The sequence below is a fragment of the Orcinus orca genome, chromosome 6, assembly GCF_937001465.1.
Source record: "Orcinus orca chromosome 6, mOrcOrc1.1, whole genome shotgun sequence".
Classification (NCBI taxonomy): Eukaryota; Metazoa; Chordata; class Mammalia; order Artiodactyla; family Delphinidae; genus Orcinus; species Orcinus orca.
Window position 1 is genome coordinate 37,218,232 of NC_064564.1, and position 22,681 is coordinate 37,240,912.

Sequence of the window (22,681 nt, forward strand, 5' to 3'; positions counted from 1 at the left end):
TATTCTAAGGATGCAAGAATGGTTCATATTCACAAATCAGTCATTGTAATATGCCACATTAACAAAAGGAAGGATAAAAATCACATGATCATCTCAATAAGATGCAGAAAAAGCATTTGACAGAATTCATCCATTCATGTTAAAAGCTCTCATCAAAGTTGGTATAGAGGGAACATATCTCAACATAATAAAGGCCGTTTATGACAAACCCACAGTTAATATCATACTCAAGTTTGAAAAACTGAAAGCTTTTCCTCTAAAAATGCTTCTCACATTTAGATTTTTCATCGATTTGGAATTTATTTTTGTATGAAGTGTGGGGGTCTAATTTTAGTTTCCCCATGTATAACCAGTTGTCTCAGCACCATTTATTAAACAGCACCTCCTTCCTCTGCCGATTTTATAAAGCCATCTGTTACAGACCTTGTTTCCACATGTATGGGTGTGTTTTGAGGTCTGCCTAGGACTGAAGGGAGATCTATTGTTTTACGTACTGTGTGCTTTTCATTTTGTCACAGTGTCTCTCTTACTATATTTACACCTAAACAAGCACCCCAGGTTATTTTCCAAAAAAAAGTTTCAGTAACATACCACTCCCCTTAGCAAAACTTCAAAGCACATTTTCTTTTTGGTGTCCTCTCTCTTCTTCCCCTTTCCCAAATAAATAAAATGATTAGAGTTATGTTAAAAAATGGAAACACTCCAGAAATGTAGAGTAGTGAGTGAAAGTCATCTTCTCTCAATTAATCACTAATTAATCACTTTCACCATGTGCTTTGTGAGATTTACCTCTAAGCACATTCATTCGTAGATGTATATAAACATAGTATATCAGGTTTTTTTGTGTTTTTTTTTAACGCTCCACAGCAACTTTTTTTTCACATGTTTGTTGGCCATCTTTCTAGGTCCTCATATCTGGATCTGTCTTCATCTTTTTGATAGCCACACAAGATTTTCATTGTGTATTTTTGTTATTATTGTACAGCTATACCAAAATGTATTTATTCACTGTCCCTTGATGGTGGTCACTTCATTAATATTGCCAAATTGTTTTTCATAAGGATTGTACAAATTGATACTCCCCAGTGAATGGTAGTGCTGTTTCTCCAAACATCTTGGTATCATCTTTGCCAGGTGAAAAAAATATCTGATGGTTTTAGTTTGTGTATCTGTAATTATAATATATGAGGTCAAGTATCTTTTTCTATGTTTGGCCAATTATGATGTCTCTCTTTTTTAAAAATAGCCTTTTCTCATATTCTCTGCTTACTTTTGTACAAGTATCTAATTATTGTTTTTAAAATAACTTTATAAGTATACTCTTTATATTAAAATTTTTGTTTATGATGTGTAGTGATTTAAAACTCTTATCGTATTTGTTGATTTTTTTTTTAAGGCGCTTCTGGGTTTTGAGGCTTAGAAAGACTTCTCATTCTAAGATTTTAAAAGTAGAGTTCTATGTTTACTGTTTGTAGTTTCATTTAAAAATTTAACTTATTAATTTAAAATCTAAATTCACAATCTAATTAGAGTTAATTCAATGGAGAGTGACTTCAGCTGGTTTTTCTCAGTGGCTGACCAGTTGTGTCAGCTTTTCGTGAATGATCAATGTTCCTCACTAATGATAATACTAATTTTAACAAATACCTTTGGTTCTAATTCTGAACTCTCTTTCTAAAGATGCGTCTATTCCTATATCCGTATCATCATTTAACTAATGTTAGATATGTAATTATCTGTCAGATTATTTCTCCAGTCACAGCCTTTTCTTTCAGAATTCCCCAGGGTATACTGCTATATTTCATTTTCACGTGAACCTGAGAATAATTTTAAGTTGCAAAAATGTTGTGGGCATTTAGACTGTGACTGTCTTAGCTTTATTGTTTCATTCAGGGGTGATTGACGTTTACAGTGTTAAATCTCTTAGTCAAGCCATCTTCATGACTAAAGTTCCTCCATTTTTTGAAATATGTTTTCGTATTTTAAAACATGTCTTTTTTACATGGTTTTATTCCATTTATTGGTTGGTACTATGAATATTATCCTTTCGTTCATTCTATTTTCTGATTAATATTTGCCTAGGAAAGCAGAAAAGTCTAATTTAGTAAGGATTCTTTCAGTGTTTTGAATAGCAAGGGATATAGGAAGAAGATCCATGTGACTGCTCTAATGACTATGCTTTCATCAAAATTTTTCAAAATTTAGAAGTTAAAATAATTTTAAATGACAAAAAAAGAAAGCTCTTGAAATATTTTATCATTCTTATCTTTGCAGACTTTGCCTAAGATTCTGAGCCATATCGCCCCAGCATTTTGCATGAGCAGCTGTAGCTTCGTAGTAGAAAAATCTAAAGAATCTACAGCACGTGTTGTAGTTTGGAGAGAGATAGGAGTACAAAGAAGCTATACCATGGAGAGTACTTTGTGTGGCTGTGATCAGGGAAAATATAAGGTAAAACATCTCAGGACTTCCAGCCATAAAAATATTTCAAGTCTTCCATATATGCTCTAGTAGTTTTCAAGTATGTATTAAATGATATGTTTGTTATACTGAGCTAAATGTAACTTGCAATAATGGAATTGAATTATATGCGATCTTAAGAACAGTTTTTTGTTTTGTTTTTTCTTAACTTCTCTGAACTAAATAACTTGCTTTGGATCCTTATGAAATCTTGGTTGAGTCTATTTACAGTCATAATTTTTAAGAAAGCATGCTGTAATACACATTTAGATAACGGTTAGTAATTTTTAATGAGCTGTGCAAGTAGTACATTATTAATAAAATGTTCTATCATTTTAATTTATTGGATGTAAATATATATTTATGCATTTAGAAATAAACATATTACACTCAGTTTTTTTAATTTAGACTTTGTGTGTGTGTGACTTTTAAATGCATATTCCTTCACTAATTTTTTTTTTCTTTACTAAGACTCCTCTTCTCCTCCTATGGTACCATAGCCTTTTATGGGAAACAATGAGTTTAGACTTTACTTTTGAAATTTAAGAGTAATTAAATGTTAGGTGACTTTGAATTTTTTAATTTTAAAGTTTGAGAACTTAAAAAAAATTTTTTTTATTGGAATGTAGTTGATTTACAATGTTTTGTTAGTTTCAGGTGTACAGCAAAGTGAATCAGTTATACATATACATATATCAACTCTTTTTTAGATTCTTTTCCCATATAGGTCATTATAGAGTACTGTGTAGAGTTCCCTGTGCTATACAGTAGTTCCTTATTAGTTAATCTATTTTATATATAGTAATGTGTATATGTCAATCCCAATCTCCCAATTTATCCCTCCTCGCGTTTCCCTGCTGGTAACCATAAGATTGTTTTCTACATCTGTGACTCCATTTCTGTTTTGTAGATAAGTTCATTTGTACCATTTTTTTAGATTCCACATATAAGCGATATCATACAATATTTGTTCTCAGTCTGACTTACTTCACTCAGTATGACAATCTCTAGGTCCATCCACGTTGCTACACATGGTATTATTTTGTTCTTTTTTATTGCTGAGTAATATTCCATTGTATGTACGTACCACAAAAGATTGAGAACTTAAAAGGCGATGAATTGGACCTTAGGTAAGCAACTGTAAACCCGGATATTTATTTTTCTTGCCTTGGCCACAAAAAGCTTTTCAGGTGTCATGCTAATTATTCCACTCATTCTGTTTTGTTGTGTTTTGTTTTTTTTGACATGGACAAGAGGAATCTGAATCTCATAGTGATTTTCATATATGTCACATAAAAGTGATTATAACTTTATGTTTAGAAAGACTTAAAAATCTTCCAATTGGTTAGTATTAAAAATGTAAACATATTATGATTGATGCCAAAATGTTCAAGTGGAGAGCTTAAATGATTTTTCCAGTCTGTAACAAACTGGAAGAAAATTGTATAGATTTTGCAACTGGCTTTCAAACTTTGGGGGCCTAGATGGGTAGAACTTAGTGAAATTTCAGTTCTTTCTGTAGAGTGACTCTTCCCTAAGATTTAGGTTGACCACAGTATACTATTCTTCCAAAATGTGCTATCTTTTGAAGTCTCTTCAAATATTGTAAAACAGTGTCTTTTAGACTACCAAAGGCGCGATTGTGGTAAGAGAGGAGCATGAGCACTCCAGCCCACAGACCCTGCCTCCTAATCATTGCTTTAGTGGACTGTAAGTGTGTGGGATGGAAAAAAGCTTGACAGTCATTTTTGTAAAGGACTATAGGTAGTTCCTATGATTTAGGGAAATAGACTATAAATTATTTGCTCTTAAAGAGATGCAGTCCGGCTGGAGAAGGTAAATTAAAGTATCAGTGTCTGTGAAACTAGTCTCTGGGAGTAGGGAGAGAAGAAGTCAGGGAAGCTGAGACTTGCATGCCCCTTGAAATCATCTGTTGCATAATAATAGTAGCACTTTCTTACTATATTTGGATTCTACTGATAGACTTTCATTGGATTTTTTTAAATGTTCTTTTTGTGTTTTGATAAATTTATTTAGTCATTGAAAAAACTACGTTTTAAAAATTGTTAAAATATATTTTGAAACATAAAACATTAGACGAGTTTTCTAAAAATTACTTTATAAAATTTAAAAAATAAAATAGATACCTAACATATAGTCATTTCTCTTTTATACGATTTACATTGACATATATATATACTTTACATGATTTCCATTGATAGAGTTACGTTGATTTAAAACTCCTATGGAGAGAAGTATGTCTTACTACTAATAATAAGCTAAGTTTTTTACATCTAAAATTCAGTGCTTGGATCATAACATGTACTTTTCTAAAGTTTTTTTTAATTAATATTATTTATTTATTTTTGGCTGCATTGGGTCTTCGTTGCTGCACCCGGGCTTTCTCTAGCTGCGGCGAGCGGGGGCTACTCTTCATAGCGGTGCACGGGCTTCTCATTGCGGTGGCTTCTCTTGCTGTGGAACATGAGCTGTAGGCCTGTGGGCTTCAGTAGTTGTGGCATGGGGGCTTCAGTAGTTGTGGCGCACGGGCTTAGTTGCTCCACGGCATGTGGGGTCCTCCCGGACCAGGGCTCGAACCCGTGTCCCCTGCGTTGACAGGCGGATTCTTAACCACTGCGCCACCAGGGAAGTCCCAATAAACTTTTTAAAGAGCAGTTTTAGATTCACAGAAAAATTGAGTGGAAACTACAGAATTCCCATATACCCCCATCCTCCCCCCTACACATAACGTATACTTTTCAAACTTGTTAATATTAGCTAATAAGTTGTGTAAGTCTAATAATATTTTAAGAAACAAATCTCTTCACCCTCAAGAATGTTCTTACATTACTGAATTTTAGGCATCAAATATTCTTTATTTTTATTTTTGATGAGCTAATTCAGAAATAGGCATAGCCTTTCTAAAGCTTTTAGATTAAGAAGACAAATGCATTTTCTAAGTCAGTTAGGTCACATTTCTTAGAATATTTGGAGATGGCCAAACTATTTAAACAATCAGTCAATCATTATTATGAAGGCATGTGTTATGTAGAGTAAATAACAGTTTTTATAATTTATCTCTTCAGTTACTGTGTGCTTTTAGTCTGGTCATTGAAAGTCTAGTCTGCTCTCATCTACGCCTGCAACCTTTGTTGGTGTAAGGATTGCATTTATTTTGGAGATTCATTTTTATCTGAGAATTAAATGATAAGCAACGTCTTGATTTACAGTCCATTTTTATCCTTTTATTTGGTAATGTTTAACTTTTGGTAAACCGTATATATTGTTTATTGAGAAACTATTGGTTAAAACAGGGTTGTGGTAAAATTTTGTTTTTGCGTTAGTAGACCAACTTTGAAATGGGCATTCTTAACTGACATGGAACATAAGAACTTATTTTACTGCTGCCTCATTAGCTTAGATTCGTCTGATTATTTTTTGACATAGTTACCTTTCTTTTGTTTGTTTTTTACTCAGCAATTTCTTTTTATCATTCAGGAAAAGTATGTATAAAGTAATGTTCAAGTATACAAATTGGAGCCTTGATGGTAGCACTATGATATTTCAACATCGGCATACAAGTAGTAGATTACAAGAAGTACTAGCAAGATCTTGTAAAAATATGATTTCACTCATGAGCTCCAAGAATAACTTAACCACAAGATGTTTATCTGTTTTTTCCTCCCCAGTGTGTTGGTGAAAATAGTTTGCACGCAGTGAATGAGCATAGACATTTTAGAAATGGTTTTTTAAGACAGTTTCCTTTGTGACTTAAAATAATCTTATGTTATTAAGACACTGTGCTTATGAGTCCTAGGTTCATACAAAGTGCCAGGCTTTTATTTTATTAATATAGTTACAAATTCCTTTTATGTAATTTAAATGAGATATAGCCAGAGGATAGCAAATGTCCTAGTTACCTGTTTATTTATTTATTCTCTTTATTTTTAGGGTTTACAGATTGGTACTCGAGAATTGGAAGAGATGGGAGCAAAATTTTGTGTTGGTCTATTGCGTTTGAAAAGACTGACATCCCCACTGGAATATAATCTGCCTTCTAGCCTGCTTGACTTTGAAAATGACTTGATTGAATCGAGCTGCAAAGTAACTAGGTAAGACATACTTGTTTTATTCTTTTGTTATATGGTAGTATATTGTTGAACTTCATTAAATTAGTTACACAGAGGAAAGGCACAGAGATTTTGACAGCCAGGAGCATTTTTAGAATTAATATACATAAGTCTTGCTTCTTTTAACATTGGCATTTGGATAAAATTTTAATGAAATATCCTTATATTTGGAATGCTGTTTTAGTGATCTTAATGATTTACTTTTAACTTAAAAATAAGCAGTGTGGAAAACAGCTACTTATATCAGATAAGTATGTAAATTAAGAAGGCTTGGAGCCAAGATTCATAGTTCAAAAGAAATTTTATTTTGTTGATAATCTACAAATATCAGATGGCTTTCCAGTCACCTTCTGGTTACATCTACTAGAAACAGCTAATTTAATATCCCTCTGGAAATATAACTACATCTGCCAAGTAGTATCCTTCTGAGTAGGTAAACTTTTGCTCCTAAAATTCAGTGTATGTAAAATTTGATCGGTTATTGGCTCAGAGATAATTTAGTATCACAATTTTTAATCATAGTAGCAGCGTTTAGCATTTTATAGTTTGATACATATGGGTAGGAATAGTCCCATTTTATAGAACCTACATGATTTTTATTGTTGGACATTGACATCAGATTTGTTAATTTATTGCCAAGCTATGTTATATATATATATCAATTTAGTAGTTTTAAGTGTAGTAAAACATTAATTAGAACTCGATTCTTATATAATGTGATAATTGAGGCAGTGATCCTCTGCATTCTCTATATTTCAAAACACTTGCTAAACGATAATGGAAATAAATATATTTATTTATAACTAAGTATAAATAAAGTTGTTCTCATTGATGTTTAGAAGCCTACTTTTAAGTTATTTCATGTATTCTTCCCCCGCCCCATCTTTTTGAGGTAAAATTCACAAATAAAATTGTAAGATATTTAAAGTGTACACTGTGATGATTTGGTATATGTATACATTGTGAAAGGATTTACCCCATTGAGTTATTCACATACCCATCCATCACATCACATGTTTACCTTTGTGTCTGTGTGTGAGGGAATATTTTTCAGTTTTGCTCTCCTAGCAAATTTCAATTATACAATCTAGTGTTATCTAGTATAACCATGTTATACATTATTTCCTCAGACCTTATTCATCTCAACACCTGAAAGTTTGTATCACTCTTACTAACCTCTCCCTATTGCGTCCTCTGTCTGCCCCATATCCCCTGGCAACCACTTTCCTACTCTGTTTCTGAGTTGTTCCAATTCTTTTTTTAATTTTTTTAACATTTCATATGTAAGTGACACCATGCAGTATTTGTCTTTGTCTGGCTTATTTCACTTAGCATAATGCCCTCCAGTTTCATCCATGCTGTAGCAAATGAAAGGATTTCCTTTTTTTTTTTTAAGGCTGAATATTCCATTGTGTATCTATATACCACATTTTCTTTATCCATTCATCCATCAATGGACAGTTAGATTGTTTTCATACTTTGACTATGTGAATAATACTGCTTTGAACATAAGAGTAGAGTGTCTTAACAGTTTTCAGTGTACAGGTCTTCCACCTTCTTGATTAATTTATTCCTAAATATTATTTTTGATGCTATAGTAAGTTTGTTTTCTTGATTTCTGTTTCTGATGTTTCATTGTTAGTGTATAGAAATGCAGCTGGTTTTTGTATATTGATTTTGTATCCTGCAGCTTTACTGAAATCATGTATTACTTCTAACATTGTGCTGTTTTTAGGGATTCTATATGATATCTTGTCTACTGCAAATAGAGAAAATTTACTTTTTCCTTGCTGATTTGGGTGCATTTTATTTCTGTTTCTTGCCTAATTGCTCAAGCCAGTACTGTGTTGAATAAGAGTGGTGAGAGTGGGCATCCTTGTTTTGTTCCTTATCTTAGAGGAAAAGCTTTTGGTATTTCATCGTTGAGTATGACATTAGCTGTGGGCTTGTCATATATTGCCTTTATTACGCTGGTTTGCTGAGTTTTATCATGAATGGATGGTGAATTTTGTCAAATGCTTTTCTGCATCTATTGAGATGATTATATGATTTTTATCCTTCATTTTGTTAATGTGGTGTATCACATTGATTGATTTGCATATGTTGAACCATCCTTGCATCTCAGGGTGCAAGGTGATCATGGTTTAGGTATGATTCTTTTAATGTATTGTCGAATATGATTTCCTAATACATTTTATTGAGGATTTTTGCATCTAAGTTCATCAGGGATATTGGCCAATAATTTTCTTGTTTTTAAAATTTCTTCTCTGACTTTGGTATCAGGGTAATGCTGACCTTGTAAAATGAATTTGGAGTTGTTCCCTCCTCTTTTAATTTGGGAAGAGTTTGAAAATAATTGCTATTATTTCTTGCTTAAATGTTTGGTAGAATTCATCATTGAAGCCCTCTAGTCTTGGGGTTATCTTGGAAGGTTTTTGAGTATTGATTCAGTTTCCTCACAGGTAATTGGTCTGTTCGGATTTTCTGTTAATTTCTTCATGATTCAGTCTTGGTAGCTTGTATGTTTCTAGGAATTTTTTCCATTTCTTCTAGGTTGTCCAGTTTGTTGGTGTATATTTGTTCATAGTGGTCTCTTATGATCCTTTGTATTTTTGAGGTATCTGATGTGATGTCTCCTGTTTCATTTATAATTTCTCTCTCTTTTTTTTTGGAAGGTCTCACTGTTTGTCTATTCTATCTTTAAAAAAAATTAGCTCTTAATTTTATTGATCTTTTTTTTCTTTTTAGTCTCTGTTTCATTTATGTCTGTTTGATCTTTGTTATTTTCTACCTTCTGCTAACTCTAGGCTTAGTTTGTTCTTATTTTCCTAGTTCCTTGAGGTGTAAAATTAGGTTGTTTATTTGAGATCTTGCTTTTTTCAGGCATTTATTGTTATAAACTTCCCTCTTAGAAAACTGCTTTTGCTGCATCTCATCAGTTTTGGTATGTTGTGTTTCCATTTTTAGTTCTCTCAAAATATTTGATTTCTCTTTCACTCATTGGTTGTTCGGGAACATGTTGTGTAATCTCCATGTACTTGTGAATTTTCCAGTTTTCCTAATTGATTTCTAGTTTTCTTTTCTTTCTTTCTTTCTTTTTTTTTGCCACACCACATGGCTTGTGGAATCTTAGTTCCCTGACCAGGGATTGAACCCAGGCCCTCAGCAGTGAGGGCACAGAGTCCTAATCACTGGACCACCAGGGAATTCCCAATCGATTTCTAGTTTTATATTGTGGTTGGGCTTAATATGATTTCAGTCTTCTTAACTTTATTAAGACTTGTTTGTAGCCTAAGATATGATTTACCCTGGATAATGTTCCATGTGTGTTTATGTATTCTTTTGCTGTTGGATAGAATGTTCTATATATCTGTTAGGTCCGTCTGGTCTAATGTGTAGTTTAATTCCAGTGGTTTTTTTTTAGACTGATTTTCTGTCTTGGATGATCTATCCATTGTTGAAAGTGGGTGTTTGAAGTTCATTGCTATTCTTATATTGCTGTCTGTTCCCTCCTTCAGATCTGTTAATATTTGCTTTATATATTTAGGTGCTCCTATGTTGGGTGCATAAATATTTACAATTGTTATATCCTCCTGATGAATTGATCCTTTTATTATTATTATTTTTAAAATTTATTTATTTGTTTATTTATTTTTGGCTGCATTGGGTCTTCGTTGTTGCATGCGGGCTTCCTTTCTAGTTGTGGCGAGCAGGGGCTACTCTTCGTAAAGTGCACTGGCTTCTTATTGCGGTGGCTTCTCTTTGTTGTGGAGCATGGGCTCTAGGCACGCGGGCTTCCGTAGTTGTGGCACATGGGCTCAGTAGTTGTGGCTCGCAGGCTCTAGAGCACAGACTCAGTAGTTGTGGTGCATGGGCTTAGTGGCTCTGTGGCATGTGGGGTCTTCCCGGACCAGGGCTCAAACCTGTGTCCCCTGCGTTGGCAGGCGGATTCTGAACCACTGTGCCACCAGGGAAGTCCAATCCAATCCTACATTATTATGTAATGACCTTATTATTTTCTCTTGTTGGTCTTTGGCTTAAAGTCTTTTATTTCTGGTATAAGTATAGCTACCCCTGCTTTCTTCTGGTTTCTATTTGCATTGAATTTATTTTTTCATCACTTCATTTTCAGTTGATGTGTGTCCTTAAAACTGAGAAACTGAGGTGTGTTTTGTAGGCAACATATAGTTGGGTCTCTTTTATTATTTATTCAGCCACTCTGTTTTTTGATTGGAGAATTTAGTCCATTTACATTTAAAGTAATTATTGATAGGTGTGGACCTACTGTTGTCATTTTAATTGTTTTCTGGTTATTTTGTAATTCCTTTGTTTCTTTCTTCCTCTCTTGCGCTCTTCCTTTGTGATTTGATAATTTTCTGTACAGTAAGTCCCCTACACACGAACCTTCAAGTTGCAAACTTTCAAAGATGGAAACGTGTGTTCACATGTCCAATCATGTAAGTTAGTTCATGTGTCTGGTGTACATTGTCATCTGCGTGCATCCTTTACAAGTGGTTGTGCTTTTGTGTACTTTACTGTATAGTACTGTATAGAGTACAGTAGTACAGTATCTTTATTTCAAGCTAGATCTGCAAGGGAACGACTTCATTGAACTCCTTGCTGTGCAACATGAGGAGCTTACTAATGAAGACCTGATGGAATTGGAGACCCAGAGAAAGGATGAAGAGAGACAAGAAGAAGAAGTAACTGAAGAACCAAAGAGATTCACAACACAGGAAATGGCAAGGGGATTTTCTTTATTTGAGGAGGCACTGTTAGTTTTGAGGCACAGGAGCCGAATGTAGAATAGTACACGAAGTTTGCAGCAGCCGTTCAGAATGCAATCCAGTGCTGCTGTGTCATCTATGATGAGAAAAAAAGAGCTACTACCCAGACATCCCTGGATCATTTTTTCAAGAGGGTAGATAGAATTGAATCCAGCAAGGAACCAGAACCTATGTCATCAGCGTCAGGCATGAGTGAAGTTGCAGCTTGCCCTCCGTCTCCCATTGCTGATGATCCTTCAGTTCTATAATCTCTCATCTCTCCTCTCCCTCCTCCAGTCAGTAACTCTTCTTGCCTGTTCACTCGATGCCAGCCCCTGTATGCCAGCTGTTTTACTGTACTACTGTACTTTTCAAGGTACTGTACTGTAAGATTAAAAATACTTTATTTTTTGTGTTTGTTTGTTTTTTATGTATTATTTGTGTGAAAAATATTATAAACCTATTACAGTACAGTACAATATAGCTGATTGTGCTAGTTAGGTACCTAGGCTAATTTTGTTGGACTTACAAACGTGCTCTCAGAATGGAACTTGTTTGTATGTAGGGGACTTACGGTAGTGGTATGCTTTGAATTTTTTATCTTTTGTGTATCTACTATAGGTTTTGGCAGTGCATTGAGGCTTACGTAAAACATTTTTTTTTTCTTTTTTGCCAAGGCCACCACCCTTACGTAAAACATTTTAAATATAAACAGTCTGTTTTAATCTGATAATTACTTAACTTTAAATGCATACCAAAACTTCCCCTTCCTTCACATTTTGTTTAATGTTATAATTTGTATCTTTTCACATTGTATATCCATTAACAAATTATTGTAATTACATTTATTTTTAATACTTTTGTCTTTTAACCTGCAAACTAGATTTATAAGTGATGTACCCATCACCATTGCAATATTAGAATATTTTGAATTTAACTATATATTTACCTTTACCTGTGAGTTTTATACTTTCATGTTTTCCTGTTACTAATTAGTATCCTTTTGTTTCAGCTTGAAGAACTCCCTTTAGCATTTCTTTTAAGACTGGTCTAGTGTTGATGAACTCCTTCATCATTTGTTTATCTGGAAAACTTATATCTCTTTTTCAGTTCTGAAGGACAACTTTGCCAGGTAGAGTATTCTTGATTGGCAAGTTTTTCCTTTCAGAACTCTGAGTATATCATCTTACTTCCTTCTAGCCTGCAAGGTTTCTGCTGAAAAATCTGTTTATATGGTCTTATCTGGGTTCCTGTGTATGTAATGAGTTTCTTTTTCTCTTGCTACTTTGAAGATTCTCCTTGTCTTTAACTTTTGATGATTTAATTATAATGTGTTTTGGTGTGGGTCCTTTTGGATTTATCTGTTTTAGTACTTTCTAGGCTTCCTAGATCCAGCTGTCTGATGTCTCTTTCTTTTCCCAAGTTAGGGAAGTTTTCAGCCATTAATTCTTGAGTAACCTTTCTGCCTCTTTTTCTCTGCTCTCTTTCTGGAACCCCTATAATGCATATCTTAAGCTATTTTCACTCTTTCATTATTTCTGTTTGCACCTTTGTTTGAAAAAATTCCACTGCTGTTTTCAGGTTTGCTGATGCTTTCTTCCACTTGATCTAGTCTGCTGTTGAAACCGTCGTATTGCATTTTTCAGTGCAGTTATTATAGTCTTCAGCTCTTTCATTTCTGTTTGGGAATTTTTAATATTTTCTATCTCTTCTTTGAAGTTCTTACTTTGTTCACGCATTACTCTCCTAACTTTGGTGTGCATCTTTATGACCATTATTTTGAACTCTGTATCAGGTAAATCACTTACCTTTATTTCATTAAGATCTGCTTCTGGATATTTTTATTGTTCTTTGTTTGGAACATATTCCCCTAATTCTTCATTTTTATTGACTCTGTTCATTTCTGCACATTAGTTAGAACAGCCACCTCTCCCAGCCTGACAGAATGGTCTCATGGCATGAGCTCTTCATTGTGTTTCATACCTTTTGTTATTCCCCAAAAGATAGTGTTCTGAAAGGAGCTGACAGTATAATAGAAAAAGCACAATTTACATTTGTGAAGGGGCATGATGGTAATTATAAAAAATACAGAAAATACATTAATATATTTAAAAAAACAAAATTTAAAAATTGCCTAGACATATTGAGAAAAAAGTTACTGAGTAAATAATTTAAAATCACCTGGATTTATGTGCAATAAATTTCTTAAATTAGTAAGTTTTAAGCTAGGGCTTGAAAGATAGTAAATGAGGCTTGGTAAAGAAATAGGAGCTAACATGAAGAAAACAAAGTTGGCAATAAGAAGTAGACTAATTTAGGTAAGGTGGAAAGGATTGCTTGGAGCTTAGAAAAGCTAATGTTGAAGAAGGCATTACGGGAGCAAGGTGTTCAATTTCATGGGAAGGTTAGTGTGGATTTTATAGAAGAGAAGTAGTAACTGTATATGTTCTTAAGCAAGGAATGATAACTGATATATCCTATGCAGGATGTATTAAAATTCAAAATGTTTAGAAGCTTATGCTAGTGTAATACCTCTGTATTGTAAGCACCAGGTATTATGGTAAGTTGAGGGAAAATGTGACTGCAAGAGTTTTCTGGAGTTCTTCTTTGAGGTTGATACTTCTAATGTATACTACTGGTGTCCAGTTATTCAAAGTACTGCTTCTTGAATGTAGATTTCTGTTATTCTTATTTTCTTTTGTTTTAGTTGGTTTCTAATATGGGTAGAGTGAATAAGGAGGAATGAGAGAGGTTCTGATTGTTGGCTGAAGATGAAACTAGCTAGCTCCAAAGTTTCCGATGGAATTATCGGTATATACTTATTGCTTTTAAGACTGCTCCCCCACCACCAAGACTGACAAAGCTCTTTTCCTCATAGCTACTGTCATTTATGATTTTAAAATCTTATTTAAAAATGCTTGCTTAGGGCTTCCCTGGTGGCGCAGTGGTTGAGAGTCCGCCTGCCGATGCAGGGGACGCGGGTTTGAGCCCCGGTCCGGGAGGATCCCACGTGCCGTGGAGCGGCTGGGCCCGTGAGCCATGGCCGCTGAGCCTGCGCGTCCGGAGCCTGTGCTCCGCAACGGGAGAGGCCACAACAGTGAGAGGCCCGTGTACCGGAAAAAAAAAAAAAAAAAAAAAAAAAAATGCTTGCTTACTCATTTGGCTGTCCTTTTTATTGCTTCTTGGAAACTTTTCAAGAATCATTGTAAATTCTTGTCACTATTTGCATTATTGGTAAAATGGGTGGGAGGGAAGTTGTACATATTTCTCACCTTTTCCTCTTTCTCCTAGCTTTTGATAATCATCCTTTAGTTTTGCTGTGCATTGGCAATCACTGATAACAATTACCTTGGAAATAAAAGCTATAGTAAATGTAACACAGATCAGTTGGGTTTATTTGTTGAGGCCAAAAACGGGGGTTGTGGTGTGCAAAAACTTTCCTTTGAGTGTTTCTTCTCTATCTTCTTCGCTTTTTCTCCTCTTTCAACTTTTCTTTTCCCCCTACACACTTTCCATAAGTGATATTCATTCCAGTGATTTTAAATTACATCTGTGTCTTGATAACTCCAAAATACATATAATCTTCCAGACCTCTCTTCTGAGCTCTGGACTTACGTATCCAGCTTCCGACTTGATTTTGTACACTTGGACACAAAATTAACTTGTCTAAAACTCAACTCATGACTTCTGTTCCCCTACCTCTCCCCAAACAAACCCATTCATCTGTATCCACCTCCCTCTACCCAATTGCTCTTGTAAGAAATCTTATTCTTGGCATCTCCTCCTCTCTCCCTTACCCTTAATCCAATCCACCACCTGGGGCTTTTTGATTTCACCTCCAAAATATTTCTCAGGTCTTTCTATTTCTCTCCACCACTTCTGCCATTACACTGGTCCAGGCTGCCATCATCTCTTGCCTGCTCTACTCAAATAGCCTCTGACTGGTCTTTCCTTACTTTTTTGTATCCTCCAGTTTCTTTGTACGAAGTGGTCACTGTCCTGTTTAAAGTCCTTCAGTTATTTTCCACATATATGGCCTATATCCATTATCAGAGTCTCTGAGGTCCAGAATGAGCCATCTATATCTTTCTTTCCCCCTTTAGCTTGTCCTGCTCTCTCTGTATTCTTACCATTCCAACCGCACTGACCATTTTTTAGTTTTTATGACAGTGCTCCTAAACTAGCAAAGGTCTAGTTTTTATTTTCCAATTTGTTATGGATTGATAATTGACTAAAATACAGTAAGAATGAAGTACTATACAAATGGAAGAGGGCACCCCAAGGAATGCAAATATAAGCTCCAATTTCCTGTTATTAGAGTCACCAGACACATAATTTTATGTAAAATTGTTGTAAAAGTTTCTGAACACTTCATTTTAATTCCTAGGCTTTTGTTGCCATGGACCAATAACAAAGAATTTGTGGACCATACCTTGAGTAGTGCTATTCTAGAACATGAAAATCTTTTTATCATCCCGGTGTCTTTGCATTTGCTTTTTCCTGTACCAAAATGTCTGTGCCTCCACTTGTTTAAGGTATTATCCTTATCCTCAGTGCTATTCAGTTTCAGTGCATTGTGTTTAGGAGTGGTATATTAAAAAGAATATACCTTGGTTGACAATATGTACTTTTAATTTGAGGACTCTTCAATTTTGAAAAAATCTCAACCCTTTTTTTTTTGAAAATTGCTTCTTTGACAATTCCTTTATTCTGTTCTCCCAGAATTCCTACACTGGAGCTTCTCTGTCTGTTCTCCACACATGTCTCTTAACAACTTTTTCACATTTTCTATCTCTACTTCAGTCTAGGTAAATTATTCAGTAGCATTTTATAATTCACTAAACTTAGTTGTTTCTGGTCTAAAGTTTATCTCATGGGAGTATTTTATTTTAAAGATTATATATTTCACATCTAATTGGTTCTTTTTTGTTTCTGCATTTTTAAATTTCATGATTCCTTGTTTATTCTTATGGCTACTATTCTTCCCTTCTTTGAAGACCCTAAACACTTTCTTAGTCATTTGTAGATCATGCCATTATTTTTGTGTTGGTAAGCTCATCACAGTTTCTCAAGAGTTTTGTAACTTGCAAGCTCATATTAAATGAGAGCTTCCCCCAAACCCCCAGCTCTTTCAAGTCTCTGCCCTTAATGATTTTGTGTTGCTTCTACCTGGCCCGCTCTAGGCTCCAGTCCAAGCTTATATTAGCTTACGCTAGCATTTTATTAGTCTTGTATTTCCTAGTTCCCATCCTTCAACGATACTGGGGATTTTGCTGGACAAGTGACTGTGTTCATGAGGGTTCTGACTTTGCTGCTTTGTCTCCTTTTTTCTGACTTAATAATTGCAACTTTATAAAATCTTAGCCTTAGGCAGAAGTCTCAGCCTTATATTTTCAGCCTCCTTTCTAAAGTGGGAAGCCTCACTCCAGCTGCTTGATTGCCATGAGTCTGGGTTTAATTCCCTGGCTCTAGGACATTTAAGCCTCCCTGTTATTTTGAAGGAGCTACTGCTGCCTGCTCTTGGACCTGGAATTCAGGAGACCCATGACCTATTTTTGTGCCTCTATGCTTTTTCTGGTCCAAGGAGATGTTTATCTTGTTTCTGTATGCATCTGTGTCTTCTTTGTTTTCCTGTTTTATATTTTATCTATCATTGCTCTGTGGTTAGAGCAAGGATAATAAGGATCTCAAAGCATGTACTTGTCTAAACCAGCTTCTGAGAGAAGTCTGTCAGTCACACCTACCTAGCTAACTCCTAGTTAACCTCAGGGACCATATTTATGCCTTTCAACCCTGTCTAATGGTGCCTTGCATAGTGCCAGTCACATATTGAGTTGAGGAAGTGGTAGGTTGCTACGTAAGATTTTCAGATTCAATTGGGTTGGATTGCTTGTTGGTTGGGGGAAGGGTCTTACAGTACCCTAAATATCAGTGTAAGGATGTTAGACTTTATCCTTTAGGCAGTAGGCAGTTTTGAAGCCACTGGGTGGAGTATGCTAATTGGTAGTTTTTGCCTGAAAATAGTGTAAAGATTTGATTGAAGCTGGGAAGGTAGAGGCAAGAAAACCCTTGAGGAAACTGTTTGGAATCATTCATGTTTGAGAGGACGATGAGAGCTCAAATAAGGAGGTAACTGGCAGTGATTGTTTGAGGAGACAGTATCAGGCGGCAGTGGAGAGGTCTTGATGATTGAATATGGAATCAGTAGCAGGTGAAGCCACATTTCCATATTGGAGTGAAAAAGGCAAATTATGGTGTTAGAGATGGAACTAGGAAACCACTTACTTTTACTAAGATTACCTTCCTGTCCTTTTCTCTTTATTGTCTGTACTCTTCTTTTGTATCCTTTCTTTGTCCTTGGTAACTTTCTGTTTCCTGGTCTTAATGTGAACCTGAGGTATCATCTGAATGAATATAAGTTCTTCCCATTTTTTTTTTAGTGAGTTGACCCTTAAAAACTTTTGAACCCATCTTCCCCTGTCAAATTTATGCTTTTGTTTCTGTGTACAATGTGGATGGTTTTATTCCACATAGTGGCCCTCAATTTAATTTTGTCTTCCTCAGGTTTCACTGTTTCTCAAGGTAGAATATCTATTTGTTGTGAACTAATTTATTTTCTATAGGCAATTTATATCAAGTAAGCTTGGAATAATTGCAGCGGCAAGAATAGTAAACATTAAATGCCTTTGTCAAGGTAATCAGTGACTCATTTATAAATGACAAATAATTAGTCTTCACAACACCATAAACCCGAAGGTATTTGGCACATAGCATTTGAGTTTGTTTAAATAAACTTAAGAAAAAGGTAAGAGACTTATTCAAAGTGAATCTTTGATAATTACGAAAAATAATTTCCCAGTTGTTCCATTTAGTATATATACCATTGCTTCATTTAATAGAAGATGCTTTAGTTTTAGAAACAATAATTGGAATCTAAAAATCAGTTAGTTGAACAAAGCTTAAAAACACTGATCTGTAAAATTATTTTACTTGGAATGCTTAAAACTTCTGAATATAAGACTTTATATTAAAAAGCAGACAGATTCTTTAACCATGTTGGTATTACATGTATATAAGCTATAACTAACTTTCTTTTCATTTAGTGTTTGTTTTTAACCTTCTGTCTCTTTATATGTAAATATATTGTAAGCAGAATATAGTTGTTTTTGTAAAATTTTAGTCTGACAGTTAGTTACCCTTTAATTGGAACATTAGTTCATTTACATTTACTGTAATTATTGACATATTTAGATTTAAATCTACCTGCTTATTATTTGCTTTGTTTGTTCCACTTGCCCTGTGTTTTTGAAAAGATTTCTTTTTGATTTATTTAAACTAAACTTTTTACATTTATATTATATAAAATATATTCATATTTATATTCAAACTCAATATAAATGTGAATTTTTATCTCTTGGGACAATATAGGAGCCTTCATATGTTAACTCCATTTAACCCCCTCTCAATATATGTACTGCTGTTGTCAGATAGAGTATACTATGAGCACTGTACACATTGTAGCCGTTATTACTGTTTTATGCAGTCATTGGATCTCACCACACATTTACTGCCTCACCACTACCTGCCCCTTTTCTCATTTCTTTCTTCGTATCAGTTTTTGTCTGGGGTCATTTTTCTTCTACTCAAAGAATACCCTTAAGTCTTCACCTTCATTTTTGAGGGGTGTTTTTTTGGATAGAGAAACGTTTTTCAGCATGTTGAGGGATCATTCTATTGTCTTCAATCTTCCACCACTGAGTTGTCAAGTCAGCCATTAGTCTGATTGTTGCCCCTTTGAACATGATCTATCTTTTAAGGTTAAGTTGCTTTTATGAATTTCTCTTAGTCTTCAGTTATTTAGGGGTTTAACTTAGATGTGATTTTATTTATTTTGCTTGGGATTCACAAGGTTTCTTAAATTTGTGGCTTGATGTCTTCTATCAGTTTGGGAAAATTCTTAGCCATTTTCTCTTCAAACATTGATTCTGCTCCATTATCTCCCTCTTTCTGGGACTCCATTTACTTTTTTTTTAAATTAATTTATTTTATTTTTGGCTGCGCTGGGTCTTTGTTGCTGTGCGTGGGCTTTTCTCTAGTTGCAGTGAGCGGGAGCTACTCTTCATTGCGCTGTGTGGGCTTCTCATTGCGGTGGCTTCTCTTGTTGCAGAGCATGGGCTCTAGGCTTGCAGGCTCAGTAGTTGCGGCGTGTGGGCTTAGTTACTCCATGGCATGTAGGATCTTCTTGGACCAGGGCTCGAACCCATGTCCCCTGCATTGGCAGGTGGATTCTTAACCACTGTGCCACCAGGGAAGCCCCTCCATTTACTTTTTTTTTTTTTTACGGTACGCGGGCCTCTCACTGTTGTGGCCTCTCCCATTGCAGAGCACAGGCTCTGGACGCACAGGCTCAGCGGCCATGGCTCACGGGCGCAGCCACTCCACGGCATGTGGGATCTTCCCGGACCGGGGCACGAACCCGTGTCCCCTGCATCAGCAGGCGGACTCTCAACCACTGCGCCACCAGGGAAGCCCTCCATTTGCTTTTAAGGTTGACCTTTTTACTATATCCTCTGTGTCTTTTACTGTCATGAATAAGTTTCTATTCTTTTGTCCATCTGCTTTTTTCTGGATGTTTTTCCTAACCAACCTTTAATTCACCCATGCTTCCTTTAGCTGGGTCTAATCTGATGTGAAATTTATCTTTTTAATTCTTAATTGTAGTTAATTAAGGGGGAATTAGGGGGAAAAAAAACCCAAAAATCTAGGGAGGATGATTTTTAAAAATTGAGAAATATTGCCCAGGGGCATAAGCCAGCATTCTGGGAGCCTAGTAGGACTTATTTTGAGCAGACTTTCACTTACTCTCCTCACCTTTACCCCATTTCTGCCTTTTGCCCTAAGTGAGTAGCCTCTCTGATAAAAAGTCTTTAGAAAGTCAACTTTCCATCTCTTTGAACTAGGGCATGGCCCAAGCAAGGGGATCTAAAGATCTAATTGCTCTTTATAATACCTTTTAACCAATTCTGTTTTCAGTTCCCCCATATAACCATTATCTTCAATTCCTGAACTGTTTTAGGGCTTTGTAATACAAATCGGCATTTTTTCCTTGGCTTCCCCTACTGTAGATGCTCAGCAAATTGGAGGAAGTTGGAACTCAAGCCTACTAATTTCATCCATCTTCCTCCATCCTCCAACATTTTGTTGATATCTCTTCTTTGCTATTATCTCCCCTCCAGTTTTCTTTTTTTATGGGTTTATTCTTTTTAAAAAAGTTATTTTTTTCCCCATCATCTTAGTGGCTTTTGAGGTCCACTATGTTTACCATAAATTATAGAACTTGCTTCTCAGTGAAGCCTGTGGTTGAAAATTAATTATGTTTTATATTCTTAGGGCATTTGTTGGAAATTGCCATGCACAAATCATTTTAACTTTACCCAATTGTATTTGTTGTGTAATAAAAATTCCATCTCATACAACACTTAAGTCTGCATTATGTCTTTCCTAGGGGGTGTGTTTCTTTTAGGTCAAAGCTGGGAATGTTGGTAGAACTCATTTAAAAACTTAAAGCTTGTTAGGCTACACCCTACAGGCCTGCACGCCTTGTAATTGCCCAGCCTTAAAACCGAAGAGCGAGCCCAGAGACAGCTAGAGACATCCTTGGTTTATTGGATAGTGACTCTTACATGTCTGATGCAAGGTCCTGGAAAGAGACAGCAGGCAGGACATGGCTGCAGTCTTCACTACCGGTGGTGGGGGTGGGTGTTACCAGTTACACAGAAAATTGGCATCAGGTTGCCTCACCAGTTACCAGGGAAACCAGCAGAAGAGCCTGTCCCTCACAGCCTTTTTGATAAACTAGCAGGTGGAGCCATTCTGATCTGAAGAGTAGACGATCACTAAGCTGGGGGTAGGGGTGGGAGGATGGGGCATGGGGCAAGTTACTTACTAGGCTCTGTGATTAAGAGGGAAGGTCAGTCATGCCAGTAGGGTGTGGGTGAGGCAGGCATTCCTTGAGTGGGGTATGTACAGGGAGCAAGAGAACAGCGATCTTGAGTGGCCTGACCATACACAGCTATATAGTGTTTTTGAACTTAGCAAAAGTGTTTTTATTTTACCTGTTACCTGAACTAAGCAGTATTCTCAGTGACCCTCATTTAAAGGATTTGAGAACTGATAAAGCATTTAACAATACTTCTCATTAGGAAATTGTGATGGTGACTAAATTTCAGGATAATAGGCATAGGCATATGGTTTTAAGTTTAAGTATGTTTGAAACATTATGGGAAAGTGAAGTTGAAAAATACCAAACTCTATACACTGTTTTATTGTAATAAAAAAAATAGCCGTATTTAAATGAAGCCTACTTATTATCTTATAATCAAACTGTATTTGGACCTGTTTTTTTTTTAATTGAGGTGAAATTCACACAGCATGAAATGTACCCTTTTTAAAGTGAACAATTTAATAGTGTTTAGTTTGTCTACAATATTTTGCAACCATCAGTCACCTCTGTCTAGTACCAAAACATTTTTTAATCACCCACAAAGGAGACCCTCATACTCATTAAGCAGCATTTTCAGCCCCTGAACCACTGATCTGACTTCTGCCTCTATGAATTAACCTATTCTAGATGTTTCAAATAAATGGAATCATACAGTATGTGACCTTCTGTGTCTGGCTTCTTTCAGTTACCTTTGTTTTTGAGATTCATCCGTGTATCACTACTTAATTCCTTTTTGTGCATATACAAAGACATAAGAAAAGTTGATGAGAAATTTTTCCTAATGCAACTAATAAAATAAATAGGTCTTAAGCTGAAGAAAGCCTTTAAAACATGCTTAACATTAGTTCTGTTTTGTGTGAATGCTTCTTTAAAAATCTAATTTGGGGGCTTCCCTGGTGGCGCAGTGGTTGGGAGTCCGCCTGCCGATGTAGGGGACACGGGTTCGTGCCCCGGTCCGGGAGGATCCCACGTGCCGCGGAGCGGCTGGGCCCGTGGGCCGTGGCCACTGAGCCTGCACGTCCGGAGCCTGTGCTCCGCAACGGGAGAGGCCACAACAGTGAGAGGCCTGCGTACCGCAAAAAAAAAAAAAAAAAAATCTAATTTGATGTGTTTTGATGAATGTAGAGTACATTTCTACTAAGGTACAGGAAATGAGTACAGGTCTATGGACCAGTTAACTTCATAGTGTTCTTGGTTGAAGGCTCTACCCTGTCCCTAGAAGTATAAGAGAGGATAGCTGGAAGTTATTGGTAAAGTAATACAAAGATATTGACTGCTGCACACTGTTAACATTAGAATGAAACAGTAACCTCCATATTATC

General features: G+C 35.6%; 1 protein-coding gene across 9 annotated transcripts in view; it reads left to right on the plus strand.

Moving 5' to 3' along the window:
* AGTPBP1 (ATP/GTP binding carboxypeptidase 1) overlaps positions 1-22,681 on the plus strand; it is a 170,316-nt gene that overhangs the window by 140,375 nt on the left and 7,260 nt on the right. For 4 of the 9 annotated variants that reach the window (XM_033411436.2, XM_033411440.2, XM_033411439.2 and 1 more), the window contains exons 24-25: positions 2,275-2,451; positions 6,412-6,572. In XM_033411436.2, coding sequence (XP_033267327.1) covers positions 2,275-2,451; positions 6,412-6,572 — 338 coding nt within the window. The other 5 variants (XR_004478761.2, XR_007477762.1, XM_049710785.1 and 2 more) reach the window with 5 other exon arrangements.